Genomic DNA, 18564 nt, shown 5'->3' with positions numbered 1-18564 from the left:
ACTATTTATCCTCTAATTTTCATGCTATTTACAGTTTCCTGCCTAAACATTGGTGCTACTTTAGTTATTTCAGTTTACTCAAGTTCAAGAAGACTTAACGGTTATGTCTAGACTAGCTGGCTCAGGTGTAAGGAAAATGTCAAAAGGGGTTCGGTTTTAGTTTCTATGAGTAGTTGATTAATTTAAAATTAGGACCATCTCAAAAAGGTCTAGGGCTCCTCTGTGTCAAAGATTTTCAGTTTTACTCAAATTAACTTTTCACACTTATGCGATATCGGCAAAGTGATTCAGTTCTAATCTGTGTCCGTTATATACTAGTCATATCTCAGTCTGTTCCAGAGGATGTTTATGCCCAAATTTAATTTGACTGTCCCACACAAACTTTCATTATCCCACTTGTTAATTATTGTAAAATAAGATTCTCTCCATTATAAAGCTTTGTCTGCAGTTTTGGATCTCTGTAGATTGAGACTTATGATCTATGTTTCTAGCCAAATGACTCATTCCTTTCAAAGTCAGTATGATATTTCTGAGTTAAAAGCAGCTAGGTCATCTTCTTAATAGATCTGTGAACAGCATTTTCTTCTTTAAAAAGATTCTTTGTCAACCAAAAAATAAGTGATATAGTTTGGTTTATTTCTTTAAATACTTTTTATTTACTTATTATTCTTGTGATAGTGCCCACTGGCTCCAATATGATAGGTGCTGTACAAATACATAGAAAGGTCTTCTGAAAATTAAACAGAGCTACATTAATCTACTAAACAAAAATTCCTTCATATAGGGCATTCATATACAATATACAATAAACTTATTTGTGCATCTGTCTCTTGGTGTATTTTACTTTCTATAGTAAGAATTAAGTTGTATTTTAGAGTCAGTACACTAGCGTTCAGATAATGCTTCTCATCTTACTGGCCCTTGATAGATCAATAAATATGTTATACCGGTAATTCACAAACACCCAATTTTACAATTTCATGCAGACAGCAAAATGTGTATGTGGAAAAAAGAGTTCAGGTGATGAAAGCACTTTTTTTAATGGCAGTCCCTTCTCAGTCCCCTGAAGAGACAACCCAATCCTTCCCTGTTTCCGTTGCAATGGGTGTTTCCAAGGCGCAATGAGTCTAATTTTGAATTTAATACAGGTAAACTAAACATAACAATAGTTACCCCAAGACCCCGAAATACTGGCTAACTGCTCTGGTCAAAAGGAATAATAATAGTATTTTATTTTATAAAGTCTCTTGTACCTCCATCTGTTGTCAAAATTCAGAGTTTTAATAATCCTTACAAACATGGTTATTTCTATATTATTGATATTTTCTATTTTTTTCAGGGTTTTATACTGTCATCCAATACTGTAGTATCTCAGGACCTTTGACACTGAATAGACTGAGAACAGTGAGGTGCTCAGGGACTTTCATGTAGTGTCTAGCTCTTCCCCCTTTTTGGGTTATAGAAACTGGATGGACATTCAGTCAGAATGCCGTCTTCAGGAGGTCACAAAAAATAACTCTTAGAATCACATCTCTGTGCTGTACTGTTATCACACAGCAGAGACATGTTCTGTTTGTCTTTTGAAAGATCTCTTCAGATCACCATTTCATTCACCAATACCTTAGTCTCTCGATTTTGCAATCATTGCATGAGTACTCTCATTGACTTCAAAGGGACTACTTGCAGAAGTATGGGTTGCATGACTTGGTATCCATAACCTTAGAGATGTAATTGTTCCCATAAAGTGTCAAGTAACAACATAAATTAATTCTCAGTCCAGTTCTTACTCCAATGCTTTTATTTAATTTCTCAACTGTCAAATAAATCGATCATAAACAAGCTGCAAGTCCTAAAAACACAAAGGCTGAATTAAGCAAAACGTATTTTTTTAAATTAAGTATTCCATATTGATAACAATCATAGAAGCCTCAATCTAAAGTATTAATTTTCCCCCTTACTTTTGCTCTCCACTATTTTTGTCTCACCAGAGCTTGAAGTCGCACATACAAATATAAGATGATGCCAAACATGTCATGAGATGATTGTTCTTGTGATGATGTTGGTTGCTGATGCATTGATTGTAATAACTAGGCCATTTAAAATTTCATAAGGCCATTTCTTGGTAAATAAATCTGAACTCTGATAAAAACAATTACAAAACTATTTTTAGTTCACATGTGAATTCTCGTACATTCAAAACTTCAGCTGATTTGGTTCCCAAGTGTTTATTACACCCAGTTTCATGCTATTTTTTGTTGAGTTGTAGGAACAAAGATGATTCATTGTTAGCAGCAAAGGTATTTTAATGGAGTTAATCATTACTGATGTTTACTAGGCATCTTTGTAATTTGTAATTTTTTAAACAGCTGAGTTATTTTTGCTTTTTTTAAAAAAGCTAACAATCATTGACTTTCCTTTATTAAGACTAAAGAGAGGCCTAGTGTTGTTTCAGCGATATCATGTTAATATATATGCAAGCCTGTGAGGGTGAATAACACAGAGAAAACAGGGTTGATGCAAGTCTCTGAAGACCATGTCACCATGTTTACATGATGTAAAAACAGTACCAGTCCAAGTAACACATAAAGGAAATTAAATATAAAGAAAGAAAAATATTTGTTCATGTTGAGTGTGGGCATGCTGGCGTGCTATTGCAGCACTCATTCAAACAAAGTCCTAAACTACCCTTGCCAAATTGTAAGAAATGAGTCACAAACCCACCAAGGCAAGGTAGTTCTGAGTTACTCCTGTCAAATCCTTCTTAGCAATACAGTAGTTACTGTCTTTTGGGTAACTAATAGATGACCGAAACTAAGTAGCCCCCAAATGACTTTTAAGGGGTATTGTGGGAATTAATTCTTGTAAAGGACTTAAAAAATGAAAACCACTGTATAAATGATAAGCACCATTATTAACTGGAAAAATGTTTTAATGGATTATGGGCCCATTAGATCACCTGCTTTATGGAAGGAGTGGTAAACTATTTTCGCAAATGTGGGCTACGATGGCAAATTGCTTGAATGGAACACATTGCATCTGTCTTTTATGTTTAATATGGAGGCATATATCTTACAGACAACTGTAGTTCAACTGGACCAAGATGGGTCACGCATGCTGGAAACTAGTATCTGCTGATGCCCTGTTCGTATTCAAGATGAGGGCAGACATGGGACATGTGGAATTCCTTGAATGCACCTTGGCCATTCCTTTCAAAGAACAATGTTTTTTTAATCATAATGTTGTACATGTGAAGAAACTTCCCTGGAACAAGTAACTGGGAACTAAGAAAGATATGTGAGTGTCAAGACATGTGATGACTTAGGACACCACATTTTAGGGGTGTTACAACATCCTCAGCAACTCAGAGCCCAGTTTCTCTTTCAGGTAATGGGATCATGGAGAGGGGCAGTCACATAAGACCTTATTCCCTGTTTCACCAGTGACACCTCCAGGATGGATCCCATGCTTTTGGGAGTCCCTCAGAAGCTTCCAGGGAGACAATGTAATCCAGGGAATAGGACATGGGTTTGGTAATCAGGATACCTGGCTTCTATTCCCAACTCTGCCACTGCTGTAGCTCCAAGAATGGCAAGTGTGGTTATTCTGTCTTGTACACCTTGCTCCTTTCTCCAAGTAGTATCTGCCTGTTTCTGGGGGACCCCGCCATCGCTTCTTTACTTGGCAAGTCAGAAAGCCATCTCTGCAGACATGGAGATAAAGATCCATGACGTTTGTTGTGACCCTTTTTCTAAGAGTAGGGTTTGCACTGGCACTTTTTGATCCACTGGTGCTTTGTGTGAGAATAGGAGTTTGCCCTTGTATCCCTACCAAAAATCCCCCCTTCCTTTGCACTGTTATTAAGCATCCTGCCCACAGATTGGTGAGGCAGGACCCTATGTCCCTCAGATATCTGCTTTACAGTGCCTCTGCAGTGTAGATTGTGTGCAAAGCACTTTGGGATAAAGGGTGCTGGAGAAGAGTAAAACGTTATGATCTTTATAAATCTCAGGTTACAGGACTATGAAGAAGCCTTTAAAAAAATCCTAATGACATTTTAAATGTTTATTTTAGGACTAATCCAACTGCCTCCGCCTATCAAAATGCAGAGTCTTAAAAGTTTAACTCTCAAAAACACACCGATTTCCTCCCACTGTAGACAACTTGCCGGTAACACGTTTTAGCTGTCGAGGTGGCATTTTTTGTGCCTGAAACTAAACATATTTCAGTCACGTGAAATGAATACATTTTTAAATTAGTTAATTAACCATGATAATTGCTAATTCTGAAATGCACCCATTTCCCCTGCCAGCGGCTGAAATTTTGCACCCAGACTCATGCAAGGGATGACAGGGGGCTGTGTGTTCTCGCAGCCGTTTTGCAGGAGGTTTTCAAACCACCACCCGGCGCCGCTCTAATCACACAGACAATGAGTTCCTGTCCCTTTAAATGCCTGATGTCACCGTCTCCTATCCAGAGCGGAAGCCCAGTCGCTGGGAATCTCCCGCCTGCTGCAGTTGAGAATCCTAGAGCCCTGGACCAGCACGTGGAGTAGGGAGCACACGTGGAACAGCAGCATGGAAGGTGAGAAGAGACTCCACTGGTTTTACAAGGGCGTAGTGCACCGGTGTAGGGGTCCCTGGGTGGTTGCTTTAATCGTATTTAATGGAGTATTTTATAAATCGTGATTGTCCTCGCAGTTAATCGAAAGTTTCTCCTTTTGCCATCTTTTCTGCGACCAGATCCCAATCCATAGAGGTGGAATCAAATCGCGTGTTGCAATAAAACAGGAAACGAGTCGAGCCTCTTTCTACATTTAATTTCAGAACCTGTGCAACGTGTATGTTAAAGTTAGATTTAGAGCCCGGTTTAACTACAGCTCATCTTCTGGGTTTTAACGAATGAAGGGCGTGTGGGTTTCTTTGTGCTTATAAAAAGCGCACTCAACTTTCATATCCAGTTCAAACGAAGTTGCAGGTTAATTTAGGCTCTAGTATTTAAAACGAGGCAAAATACTTTTGTTTCTTCATATTGTTAACAACCTTTGCAATTACCCCCATTCACTAGTAGTTTGAGAGAGGGATTATTAATACATTGTTTCGATTCTTCATGTTAAAAAAGCCTGAGAGTAAAATCATCCCTGCCTAGTCTCATTCACTTCGAGTGGGAGACCCCCTTCTTGTAGGTTAAATTAAAATTTTGTTTTAACAATGTCTGACCCTCTTGTGATGAAAGATTTTGAGATGTACATTTCTGGGAGACTCATAATTTAAATACAACCTGACTCAATTCAGGTAGCCACAGCTTGATAGCCGTGAATGCTTTGAAAGAATGGGTCTAATTGCAGTTTGCCTACTTGCGTGTGTCAGTTTCATTTTTCTTAGTAGATCAAGTTGTGATTACTTACTGTATGTTTTTATTCAGCAAGTGAGAACAAACAGTCTCTGAATAAGAAATGAGCAGGCCTCTACCTCTGTGAAATGTATATTTTTCTCCAAAAATTTGCTTATTTGTCTTTTAAAAACTCTTGCAAGTAAAATATATCTTGCTACTGATGGTTCAAGTTTTAATGCTGTCAGTGGGTCCCATGTGACATCCTACACTCTGAAATTCACTTGATGCATTTGAAGTGTACTAAAGTTTCTTATGTTTTCAGATGCAATTTATGTAAACGATGCTGTACAGAATAAAGTTACACTGTATTCTCTCTGAACACAATAACTGTAACGTTTTCTTTTATAATCCTAGTTTTACACTTTCAGGTGAAATCCTGACTCCATTGAAGTCAATGGAGCTTTACCATTGACTTCAGTGGGGCCAGGATGTCTTCCCTTGTTTTTCCAGCCCTAAAAAAAGAACAAATAATCCCACGGAATTCAATGAGGTTTTACTCACATGGTTACTTGCAAGAGTAAGGGTTTTCAGATTGGGCCTGGTGTTTATGAGCTAAATTCTGTAGTCTTTACTCTACCAAATGTTAGAGTTTAGGGAAAGTTTATTTTGTTAAGGAATGCAGAATTTGACCTTGTGTGATTAGCATTTTTGCATTTAATGTATTGGGATGAATAAACTGAGTAAAGATATCCCACATACCACACAAGGTCAGTTTCTTAAGGTAGATACCAATGTAGATCGAAATTTAAAGTGAAAATCAAAATGTTGTCCATAACTGCATACTACTAGACATTATATTTTCCAACATATGTCCAAGACTAACTTAAAATACTGTATAGTCCATAAGACTCGCTTGATTTATGCCTCATTATTCCATGAGGAACATAGGGCCTTCATCACTGTTTTCCAATATTGAGCTGAGAAGTAGTGTATATTTCTGTAACGGCTTTGTTTTTTACAGGAACAGATTGTTAGCCCTCTTCCAACCTCTTAGCAGGAGGACAGGTAGACTGCCTTTGGTCGGGCTGAAGGGTAGGAGCCAATCTGGCATGGGTGGCCCTACCAATTATATTCCTGACAGCATAGTTTTCAGGGTCATGGGATTACTCAAGCCTTTCCATCATGTTGAGGCACAGTCCATGGGGAAGGATGTAAGATTAGCACAATGTTATAGAACCAGATTAAAGTCCCATCATGTTTATTTTGAGGGATCTATAGACTAAAAATCTGTAAACTGTTACATTTTGAGTTTTCAAGGTCATTTTCAAAATGCATACTGGTTTTAGCAGAGAGCCATGGTGGAAAAGGTGGAAAAGAATCAGTTTAGTCTACTTAGGTTATGACATAATTTATTTCTAAAATTGAAATGTCTCATTTAAAAAAGGGAATTAAAATTATTAGGAAAAAGGGAATGCTTTAATGGGAAAGAGCTTTAATGCTGTATTAGCTGGACTTTCTGAGACTATGAGAAAGATACTATGAGGGACACATATAATCTAAAAAGTGAAAAGAAATAACTTTGTTTAATACAAAATGAAATAGGGCCAAGTGTTTTCTTCAGGAAGTTATTGAGGTTTGAAATGCCAAATAAGGCACTTCAACCTGAAAATTAAATAGGCTTTCCCTTGTTCACTTGTTAGAAGTATAACATGGTTTTTAATATGAAAAATATTGGAAATTATATGACAGTGGCAAAAGAAATTACATACTATATGTAACAGATTGATCTTGCATTAGGAATCTTGGTGGATTCAAAATTTAAACTGTGTAGATCTGATTGCAGACAGAGGCCTAGACTGTTGTATTTTTATTTCAAAGTTTCCTTGTGCCTATTAAGATTATATCAAGACAAAGTAAATAGTTTTAATTGATCCACTACATGCAATAATAACAGGGTTAATTGTCTTTAGAAACTGAAAATACAAGAGAATGCAAATAGTAATCTGTGAAATAGGTATTTGCAGTGAAATGCTGACTCCATTGAAGTCAATTGGAAAACTTCAGTTGACTTCAGTGGGGATGAGATTTTATCCTTGATGTGTAGAATTACAGTTGCACTGGAAAATGTAATATACTAATAAAAAAGGCAAAATCCTGCCCTTTACTGGTGGTGGCAAACAGACAGAAGAGAACATAACAGTGCTAGATTCACACTTGCCATTCTGCTGGTTAGAGCTGTGTGGCCAATAGAAAGATATTATTCACTGTATATTTAATGGAAAAAATCACAAGTCATTGAATACATGATTCATTATATATGTTCACAAGTTATTCAGCCATGTCTGTATGCTGATCAAATAACAGAATAAATTGTTCTAAATGATTTTATGCTTAAAATATAACAACATTACTTGACTAAGTTTGTTGTTAAGTATTATTTGTGACAGCTGGCTTAGAGTGAGTCTCGCTATCTGTTACACTTTACTTCTGTTTTGTAAATGAACATTGTACACCAAATGCAACATACACTTTAGTCAGCTGCACCCTTCCCATGTACCCTAGGCAGCAGTTCCTGCCTCCATTAAGTTTTTGAGGACTAGCCGATATGTAAGTGAGCCCCTCCTTGCGCTTTTCTGAGCGCTAAGTAGAGATATTGTCTTACTGTTTTCATGGAGCACAGAGGCTTCCTATGCCCATTTCTCCTTCTAGCACACCTGCATGGTACAAGGAAGGAGTTGGCTCAAAATATTTTACTGAGAAGGGAGGTCTGAGGATATATGAAGAAAACATAAGGGCTTGAAGGAAGGTCTTTTAGAGAAGACTGTCTGATGAAATCCAGGTGCAGATGAATGGATATTGAGGCCTGAAAGTTATGCAAAGACTGTGGTATTAGTGAATGGTGAAAAAATGATACATAATGTCATTTTTTAAAATTTGAATTAATTAATTTATTTATAGTGACGTATTTCCCAAAGGCCCTGGTCATGACCAGGGTCCTATTGTGCAAAGCACTGCACACATCTATATAAAGGGATAGTCCCTGCACTGAGAGCTTAAGGGCTGGTCTAAACACAGTTTTTGTACCACCATAATGAGCGGTTTTAAAACCCGATATAGTTAAAATGGTACAGCTCCCTAGTATGGATGCAATTATAACTTTAAAGATGCTTATATCGGTACAGTTTAGTGAATTAAAGTGGTATAGATTATTGAATACAATATAAAAGTTCTTATACTGGTATAGCTGATTGAATACCATACAAAGGTGCTTATATTATATATAACTTATTTGAATAAGGTATACCTTTATGTGGTATAATTGTGTCCACTCTAGGGAGTTATACTGATTTAGCTATATTGGTTTCTGAATCAATATTGTGGTACAAAAACTGTGTAGACATAGATCAGCCCTAATTTAAGATAGTCTCTAGGTAACTTTAATTTATATTTTACTTCCCAAGTCCATTGGTGGACCCTCAAGAGCAAATAGCTGCCACAGTACAGTGCAGCCACGCCCCCAACATGTTCCTTATATACCCACTGTGTTTAGTTCTGGGAGTTTGGCCCCTGCAGAGTCCTTACACCAGTTCTGCACCAGCCAAGTGCCCTCTCCCTGCCCCATGCCTGCATAGGGAGCCTTTCCCACTCATTTTAAGGCCTCTTGATTCTGTCACAGTGGAATAAAAATATGATAGTATAGCAAAATTAGGCCGTTTGGTACATACACGAGTTGTTTGTACAACTTAGAAGGTATAAACACACAAATAATTAGAATTGATATCAGTGGTCCCAACCAGACATCTACCTAGTTATTATCAGCTGGGAGTTTACCATCAGTATCACAGTAGAAGCCTGTCATACACTGTTCTAGGCCTTCATATTTGGACATTATAGGGTAAGAAAATGACAAATCGAATGCCTTAGCTGTGAAACTCCTTGATTTCTAAGTCCAATATTTCTAGTAATATTTATTTTTTTTGCATTTAACTTTTTGATTGTGACTTTGGAACATGACAATGTAATGTGTTTATTTATGATCTAAGACAAATATGAAAAAAGTTGCATTGCATGAATCAATGGACCCCTACCTTTTTTGCTGAGCATTTTAACACCTTTGCTTTGGGTATGATTTGAATATAATAAAATTAGGCTTTTGGAAAAAAAACGGATTATTGAAGAGTTAAGATTTGTAATAATTTGTTTTTATTCCCATGATTGATGGTTTCAGATAATATAGGTTTCTGAAGAGGATCTCTTATCACATGAAAATGGAAAGCTAATTCACATTTCACAATTTATTATTACATTGAAAATGTAACTGGAGGATAGATAAATAATCAAATAATTAGCTATTTTTTTCTTTTATTATTAATTGTGCTCATTACCAATGGAGAGTATTTGAGGAGTTTGCATTGTCAGAAGAGAATGCTAGCCATTTTACATTCCTAATGGAAAAAAAACAGGGATAGTGCTTTTTTATTTTGTTTATTTATTTATTTTATGAGAGAGAATTTCTGAAAAGGGCAAAGAAAGCCACAGGAAGGGCATATATATATCAGTGGACAGATATTCACTCAGAGTGTCATGAGATACAGCAAGGGTGGATTTTGCATTTGGATTTCTTATTTAGTTTTATGGTGGGTAATATCACATGATGCCAGATGATTCCTTTTTGAGAACACTTCAAGAGATGCCTAGGATCTCAAGTTATTCCAAAAAAGTCATAGAACAGGGTGTACTCCATAATTTGCCTAAAGATCAACGTGTTTTAGATAACACATAAGCGACTTTTGTCTCCGGGTAAATTCACCCACTTTTGGTTAAAATATGTTCTTTTCTAAGATTCTGCTGTCAAAAATGCAGAAGACATGCAGAACTGGAGATCTGTACTGTACATTTTTGTGAAAATTAGAGTTAGTGAAGGTCTTCAAATTATGCACTATATGTTACAGTATATAAAATACAGTTTTCTTTATTTCTGAGATCTACATTGCAGATATCGGAGATGATTTTTTTATCTATACTTCAAAAGAAAAAAATGTATGTTTTGTTTAACATTTATATTGCGGTAGAACCTAAATATCTCCAACAGGTTGGGTCCCATTGTGATAATCATTGTACAAACTTGTAGTGAATGACTGTTCCTGCCTTCTTAGAGGTGGATATTTTTATATTCTTGGGATCAGGCCCATCAGGAGCTAAAAATGTATGTCATGTAGCTAAAACCAACATTTTATTTGTCCATTCAACTATGAAAGGATTAGAGATGAAACCAGAGCAAGGAAAAATCAAAGCAATACATGTGGAACAAGTACAGTAAAAATACTGCATGTGAACGATACCCACCAGATCAGCAAACGGTTGCCCAAGAAATCAGAGAGTAACATAGAAGGAAATGAACATTAATGGAACAAAACTACTTAGCCCTTCTATTTAGTTGATGATCAGCATATCAAGTGCTTATTTTATATCGGTGGGAAATGGGATTGAAGAAAAACATTAGCTTTCCCTGATGGTGGTTCTTCAGAAGATGTCTTCTCTGAAAGTCTTTGGCCAAAGGGATCTCTTTTTTCATTACATAAGGTACCTGGTGAAATGTATGGGCAAGAAAACCAGTGGAAAATATGTACTAGCTACTTATGCTAAATAATCTGTTCCACCTTGCATTTTGCTGTGATGCCAGGAGTTCCTTTCCCAGACCTGAAGAGGAGCTCTGTGTAGCTCAAAAACTGCCTCTCTCACCAACAGAAGCTGGTTCAATAAAAAATTGTTACCTTACTCACCTTTGTCTCTCAGTGGAAAAAACTGTCATACAAAATGAAGTACCTTCAAGGCAACCTTCAGGCCATTTATTGTAAAGCATTTAAAAGTATAACATTTTATAGAAATTAGCATGAACACCCAAGCCCCCCAAATTGTTTTCTTTCTAATTCAGGCCCCGATTCAGGAAAGCACTTAGAGACTCAAGCAAGTGCTTAAGTTCTTTCTTGAATTGCACATTCAAACATTAACTTTGGAAGACTTTATTTTGCAACATGCAACACTATTCAGAAATCACAAAATCATAAATGAGTCAGAAGTGACAAGGAGAAGGTTATTTCTACAGTCCAAATATATATATTACTGAATTATCACACTTCATATAAATCTGGACATGGTATTAAATTATTAGGTTTCAGAGCTGTGACATCCCATAGCAGTTAAATGAAAAACAAATGATTTAGAGATGGAGAGATATTACCTCTTTATGTTTAGGAATTACATTATGACATATTTGTCTTTATGAATATCTCTGCTTTAGATCTTATATAGAGATCTCATGGTGACTTGGAAGGGATGAATAGACATGAATAAATTAAGGCTGTCAAGCGATTAAAAAAATTAATCGCGCAATTAAACAAATTAACCGCACTGTTAATAATAGAATACCATCTATTTAAATATTTTTGGATGGTTTCTACATTTTAAAATATATTGATTTCAATTACAACACAAAATACAAAGTGTACAGTGCTCACTTTATATTTATTTTTTATTACAAGTATTTGCACTGTAAAAAAACAAAAGAAATAGTATTTTTCAATTCACCTAATACAAGTACTGTAGTGCAGTCTCTTTATCATGAAAGTTGGACTTACAAATGTAGAATTATGTAAAAAAACCAACTGCATTCAAAAATAAAACAACGTAAAATTTTAGAGCCTGCAAGTCCACTCAGTCCTACTTTTTGTTCAGCCAATCGCTCAGGCAAACAAGTTTGTTTACATTTGCAGGAGATAATGCTGCCTGCTTCTTGTTTACAATGTCACTTGAAAGTGAGAACAGGGGTTCTCATGGCACTGCTGTAGCTGGTGTCACAAGATAGTTATGTGCCAGATACGCTAAAGATTCATATGTCCCTTCATGCTTCAACCACAATTCCAGGGAACATGTGTCCATGCTGATGACAGGTTCTGCTCGATAAGACTCCAAAGCAATGTGGACCGATGCATGTTCATTGTCATTATTTGACTCAGATGCCACCAGCAGAAGGTTGATTTTATTTTTGGTGGTTCGGATTCTGTAGTTTCCACATCCGAGTGTTGCTCTTTTAAGACTTCTGAAAGCATATTGCACACTTTGTCCCTCTCAGATTTTGAAAGCACTGCAGATTCTTAAACCTTTGGTCAAGTGTTGTAGTTAGAAATCTCACATTGGTACCTTCTTTGTGTTTTGTGAAATCTGCAGTGAAAGTGTTCTTAAAATGAACAACGTGCTGGGTCATCATCCGAGACTGCTATAACATGAAATATATGTCAGAATGCAGATAGAGCAGGGGATATACAATTCTCCCCCAAGGAGTTCAGTCACAAATTTAATTAACACATTATTTTTTAACAAGCATCATCAGCATGGAAGCATTTTCTCTGTAATGGTGGCCGAAGCATGAAGGGGTATACGAATGTTTAGCATATCTGGCATGTAATTACCTTGCAATGCCAGTTACAAAAGTGCCATGCAAATACCTGTTCTCACTTTCTGGTGACATTGTAAATAAGAAAAGGGCAGCATTATCTCCTGTAAATGTAAACAAACATGTCTGTCTTAGCAATTGGCTGAACAAGAAGTAGGACTGAGTGGACTTGTAGGCTCTGAAGTTTTACATTGTGTTGTTTTTGAGTGCAGTTATGTAACAAAAAACATCTACATTTGTAAGTTGCACTTTCAGGACAAAGAGATTGCACTACAGTACTTGTAGAGGTGAATTAAAAAAAACTATTTTAAATCATTTTTACAGTGCAAATATTTGTAATAAATAATATACACTTTGATTTCAGTTACAACACAGAATACAATATATATGAAAATATAGAAAAACATCCAAAATATTTAATGAATTTTAACTGGTATTCTGTTTAACAGTGCAATTAAAACACCAATTAATTGGTGGTTTATTTTTTAATCGCAATTAATTTTGAAAGCAGCAAAGAGTCATGTGGCACCTTATAGACTAACAGATGTATTGGAGCATGAGATTTCGTGAGTGAATACCCACTTCATTGGATGCATGGATGTGGGTATTCACTCATGAAAGCTCATGCTCCAATACGTCTGTTAGTCTATAAGGTGCCACAGGACTCTTTGCTGCTTTTACAGATCCAGACTAACACGGCTACCCTTCTGATAATTAATTTTGAGTTAATCACGTGAGTTAACACCGATTAATCGACAGCCCTAGAATAAATATTATGGTCTAGTTTGAGAACCAGTACTTTTTGGTGCTGTTTTTGAGTCTGCCTCTGAGTTTGTTTGACCTCGAATGGATAACTTAATTTTTCTATACCTAAATTTTCCCCATCTGTAAAATGTGTATAATAATATTTACCTAACTTACAGGGAGTTTCAGAGGCCTCATTAATGCCTGTAAAGCATTTTGGGATCCTTGGCTAATAGACACTATGGAAATGCCATGTATAACTAAATGTGAGAGAAGATAGGGATTCTGATTTAATTTTAAGATGACATTTTCATAAGTATTCAGTGTTGGTCTAAATGCTTCCATTTAAGTTCAATGGGAGAAGAGTTAGGCCAGTGCTGAATACTTTTGACAATCCCACTTTAAAAAAGAATCAATTTTTTTCTTGCTGTTTACTGCTAATTACTATTTAACCATAGTGGGAGCTACACACATACAGTATTTGAGAAATGAAAACTAAACATAAGCATTTAGGAGACCAAAATAGATCCAAAATTTGTAGCAACTTTATCAGGCAGGTAAAAGACTTTTTTGTAAAACTTACTTTTACTATGCTGAGCATGTCAGCAAGGTCACACTCACCCAGAACTTTTAGGATAACCTCACATAGTGCCAGGCATCTTTACTTTTTAGTTAACAAAGCTTTACATTTTGATGTTGCAGAGACCACAAAAATGTTCCATAAACAGTGGTGGTAAAGAGAGATAATTATGGGGTAAATGTCAGTAGTGGTTAACACCTCACTGCCACAGTATGTGTATTTCTGTTATGTAACTGTCAGGAATGAGTTTTATGTGCTCTGGGTCTCTTGTTTGATTGTGTAAAGACAATTCAAGATTTTTTGACAGGTAAAGTAAAGAAACAAAAATAGTGAAGGAAAGAGGAAATAAAGGAACAGGGCGCTATAGCATCATTAAAAAGGTGAATACTGTATTAAAATCAGCCACATTTGTAAGTTGTCATGACAGTACAGGCATCTAGAAAGTGCAGTACATTGATCTACACAGGCCAGTGACTGCCTAAGATACTAAGGTCACATTTAGACACCTGAGAACCTTCAACTCCCACTGATTTCAAAGGGTCCTATTGGGTGCTCAGCAGTTTAGAAAATCACATCACACATACTATATATGTTCCTAAATACAGACTTAGGAGTCTATCTTTAGTCTCCAATTTTTTTAAATCTCTGCCCCAGTACCCCTATGAGAATTCAGAAACAAAGTTAGTTTTGCACCCCTAGTTAAACAAATTTGATGTAGCAAAATTAATAGGAGCTTTTTTCCTTTTTGTTAATAAGGGAATTTAGGAGCGTCTAGTACTCTGCTCCATTGAGATTTCCCCCGCCCCCAATACATAGCTACTACCATCAAGCTGCATTCAGAATGAGGTCTTAAATGGAAAACATAGATGATTTGATTCAGTAATACTGAGAAACTATAAAAGGAAGAATGCTGTTTGCTTGTTTTGGACACCTAACACTAGTCGAGCTATAGAAAAAGGATGGGTATAAATTAATTATATTGCACAAATTCCACTTTATAAAAATAATTCTTGGATAGCTCTTTCTTTAGATTATTAATGTGTCAATTTTGCAGTTTAGGTTTATTCATAATAAATTATACTCTTATAGCTTTGTTAGAGCAGAGATAATTTAAAAAATATTATTAGCAATTTAGATTGCTGCTAGCATTTACTTTGTCTGTGTCTTTTCCAGATTCACAGTCAGGTATGGACCTAAGTAATTCTCAGGAACAGTCAGTGGCTACAGGTACTGTACCCTTAAGCTTTCTCTCACCCTCCTCTTTAAAATCTTAGTTCATTTTAACTGGGAAAAAATGAAAGAATTTCACAGTCTGTTCAGATTAACAATGTACTAGATGATACATTACAAACTGAAGATGTACATTACAGGACAGAAAATTAAACTCTGGAGTTGAAGTAAATGCATAAGAGGGCGATAGAATTTTAGAAAATAATGTGATAGAAGAGAAATCAAAAGAGTGTATGATAGAGAATTATCATTGCTCATGGACAAAAGAAAAGGTTTTAGAGATGAAGCTGGAGGTTTTGGTATCTGGTTAAGAGATTGTTGGGGCTTTTTCTGCCTGGGATTATGGGATAACTGCTGTTTCTGCCAAAATGATCACCAGTGAAGTAGTTTTCATATTTAAGGGTGTGATTTTTCCAAAAGCACCTAAGTGATTTAGGAGCACAAATCCATTGACATCAGTGAGACTACCCATATGGTTAAAATTAAGCATGTGTTCAAGCACTTTGCTAGGTGGGGGCCAGAGTTTTCGGCACCTTGCAAGATTGAGCCCCATATGAACAAAGTACATCTTGTGATCATTTTCTAGGCTTTATTTAAAGTTCTTGTTTATTTATCTGCTAATTCATAAAATTAACTAATTTGCAATGGGTCTCCTAGTCAATAGGACACATTAGAAAGGTCCTACAGCATATTATACTTCAGTTTATATCTGTTTTTAACCTGACTCAGAACAGTTCCAGAATATTTAAGTCTGAACAATAGATTAACACTCCTTTTAGATGTATATTCTATGGCATTGGTGATAGTTGCTGTTTTAGCAGGGTGTGTGGTTTTGAGGATCTATTCCCAGTTCTATCAGTGACTCAGTGAATGACCATAAGCAAATTATTAAGCTGTGTTGCAAATGTTGTCCATCCATAAAATGGGTACTGACACGAGTGTTGTGAAAATTATTTCGTTTGCAAACTGCCTTGAGATAATTACATGGAAAGTGCTATTGAAGGGTTAATTTATTATCATTTAACATTTTCCTTTCTTCAGAAGGACAGGACGTTTTGAAAGACTGTAATGTGAACAAATTCCAGGAGATGGAAAACATGGATAGTAGGGAAGATATGAAAGAGCACAGTCAACCTCATGAAGAAACAGGAGGTAAACAGGGGCTGCATGATGAAAACCAATAGTTAAAGATCTTCTTATGCCTTTGGTTGATTGTGTTATGTTCATGCCTAGGAGTTTTAATTGAGATCATGCTCCCGTGTGCTACGTGATGTACAAACATTGAAATATGAGTTTGAGGTCTGAACATTTTAACAGATTCCCGGGTGATATGCAGATTGGAGGAAGTACTACTATTTCCCATCAAACAATCTCCATGTGCAGATTGCACATAGGTCATGTATACGGGACCCATGAAACATACACTATCAGGTTCATTCTCAGAAAAATACTGTACATTTCAATCTTGGTTTTATGAATGAGTTCATAGATTAACTAACTTTATTATTTAGCAAGCTCTAATGGTGTGCTCAATGCTGTACAAAAGTTCAAGGAAAAATAGTCCCTGCCCCAGAGAACTTATAATGTATTACTTACACAGACAAAACAGATCATACACATATATTAAGTAATAATATATCAGATACCAAGACTGTAGAACGGGGTTGGCAACCTTTCAGAAATGGTGTGCCAAGTCTTCATTTATTCACTCTAATTTAAGGTTTTGCATGCCAGTCATACATTTTAACGTTTTTAGAAGGTCTCTTTCTGTAAGTCTATAATATATAACTACTTTACATACAACAATAGTTTAAATAAGGTTTTTAAAATGTTTAAGAAGCTTCATTTAAAATTAAATTAAAATGCGTAGTGCCCTGGACCAGTGGTCAGGACCCAGGCAGTGTGAGTGCCACTGAAAATCAGCTCGCATGCTGCCTTCGGCACGTGTGCCATAGGTTGCCTACCCCTGCTGTAGAAGAAGGGAATGTGGGTGCAATTTTGTTGGGAGCCATGACAGACTTTCAGATAACGAGAGGAAGGATAAGCAGGGTTATTTGGGTAATGCACCTCGTGCAGAATCATTCACTCAATGTTTTGTTGTTGAAAATCACACACTGAAATGTTTTGAAAAAAGTAGTTTGCATATAACAAGATATACATGCTAGCAGGGCACTGTGCATCAATATCACTTAGCCCCTTTGTTAGCTCAGAATATTTTGACAGCTTTCAGCTTCATTTTCTAAAGAAAGGGTAGATTATTCTAAACTCCTGGGACAGGGGTACACTAGAATCTTAAACTGCTGTACACAGTAATCTTTTCCCTGTAACTGCTCAGTGAGGAAAAAGCTGAGCAACTCCAGGTTTTTATTGACAATGAATTCAAACAACAAACAATTTCTATATTTCTCTCAAGGAAGATTCAAGTATAAGCACAAATATTACACCCACATGCACCTATTTTTAATTGAAAAGATATCCTATGTACATTTATATGTCTTTAACTCTTTCTACCTAGAAATGGGTATGGCTTCTTCTCTGTAGTATCAAAGCACCTAATAGGCAAAAAGATAAAAGATGCAGTCCTTGGACTCCTGATAATCTGTCATGGTGTGACCTTTAGGATTGCAAAATTTGAGAGGGGGGCCTTGAAATAGGTCTCTGTATCTAGATGGTTATAAAGTGAAATCACAGCATTAATAAACATTCCAGCTACTCTGAGTAGAGCATGTTCATTTATGCCAGTTCTCAACCACAGACAGTGAAAAATACTGCTTGGCAGAGGATGTGGTAATATATACTGAGGAAAAGGCATGTGGTGTTTTACCAGTTTCATATTGCCTCTCGAATAGTCCATGAAAATACACTAGTATCAAGACAAATTATGTCTGTGGCTTCAGGTGACAGTTTTCTGAACCAGGATTTACTTAAATCATGCCATTTAAAAAAATTGTCTCTGAATTGGTCATCTAAATCAGGGATTCTAAAACTTCATTGCACCGCGACTCCCTTCTGACAACAAAAATTACTACACGACCCCAGGAGGGGGGAGCAAAGACTGAGCCCGCTCGAGCTTTGCTGCCCTAGGTGTGCCAAAGAGGAAGACCAAAGGCTTCAGCCCCAGGCAGAGGGTCTATAACCTGAGCCCTGCCACCCAGGGCTAAAGCTCTGAGGCTTAGACTTGCTGAGGTCCACAGCCGAAGCCCAAGCCAGCCCTCGGGGTCGCGAC

At 36.5% G+C, this 18564-nt stretch overlaps 1 protein-coding gene across 5 annotated transcripts in view; it reads left to right on the top strand.

The window, feature by feature from the left end:
- Positions 1–4155: 4155 nt before the first annotated feature.
- Positions 4156–18564, top strand: part of IKZF3 (IKAROS family zinc finger 3) — a 52199-nt gene continuing 37790 nt past the window's right edge. The window contains exons 1-4 of one of the 5 annotated variants that reach the window (XM_039516786.1): positions 4156–4581; positions 14416–14488; positions 15282–15335; positions 16383–16490. In XM_039516786.1, the coding sequence (XP_039372720.1) occupies positions 15296–15335; positions 16383–16490 (148 nt within the window). In that variant the 5' untranslated portion in view covers positions 4156–4581; positions 14416–14488; positions 15282–15295. Of the gene's footprint in view, positions 4582–9645; positions 10915–14415; positions 14489–15281; positions 15336–16379; positions 16491–18564 lie in introns of those variants that run through there. The other 4 variants (XM_039516784.1, XM_039516785.1, XM_039516783.1 and 1 more) reach the window with 4 other exon arrangements.

The sequence above is a fragment of the Mauremys reevesii genome, linkage group 27 (genome assembly GCF_016161935.1).
Source record: "Mauremys reevesii isolate NIE-2019 linkage group 27, ASM1616193v1, whole genome shotgun sequence".
In the NCBI taxonomy this organism is placed as follows: Eukaryota; Metazoa; Chordata; order Testudines; family Geoemydidae; genus Mauremys; species Mauremys reevesii.
This window is presented reverse-complemented; position numbering and strand designations above follow the sequence as displayed.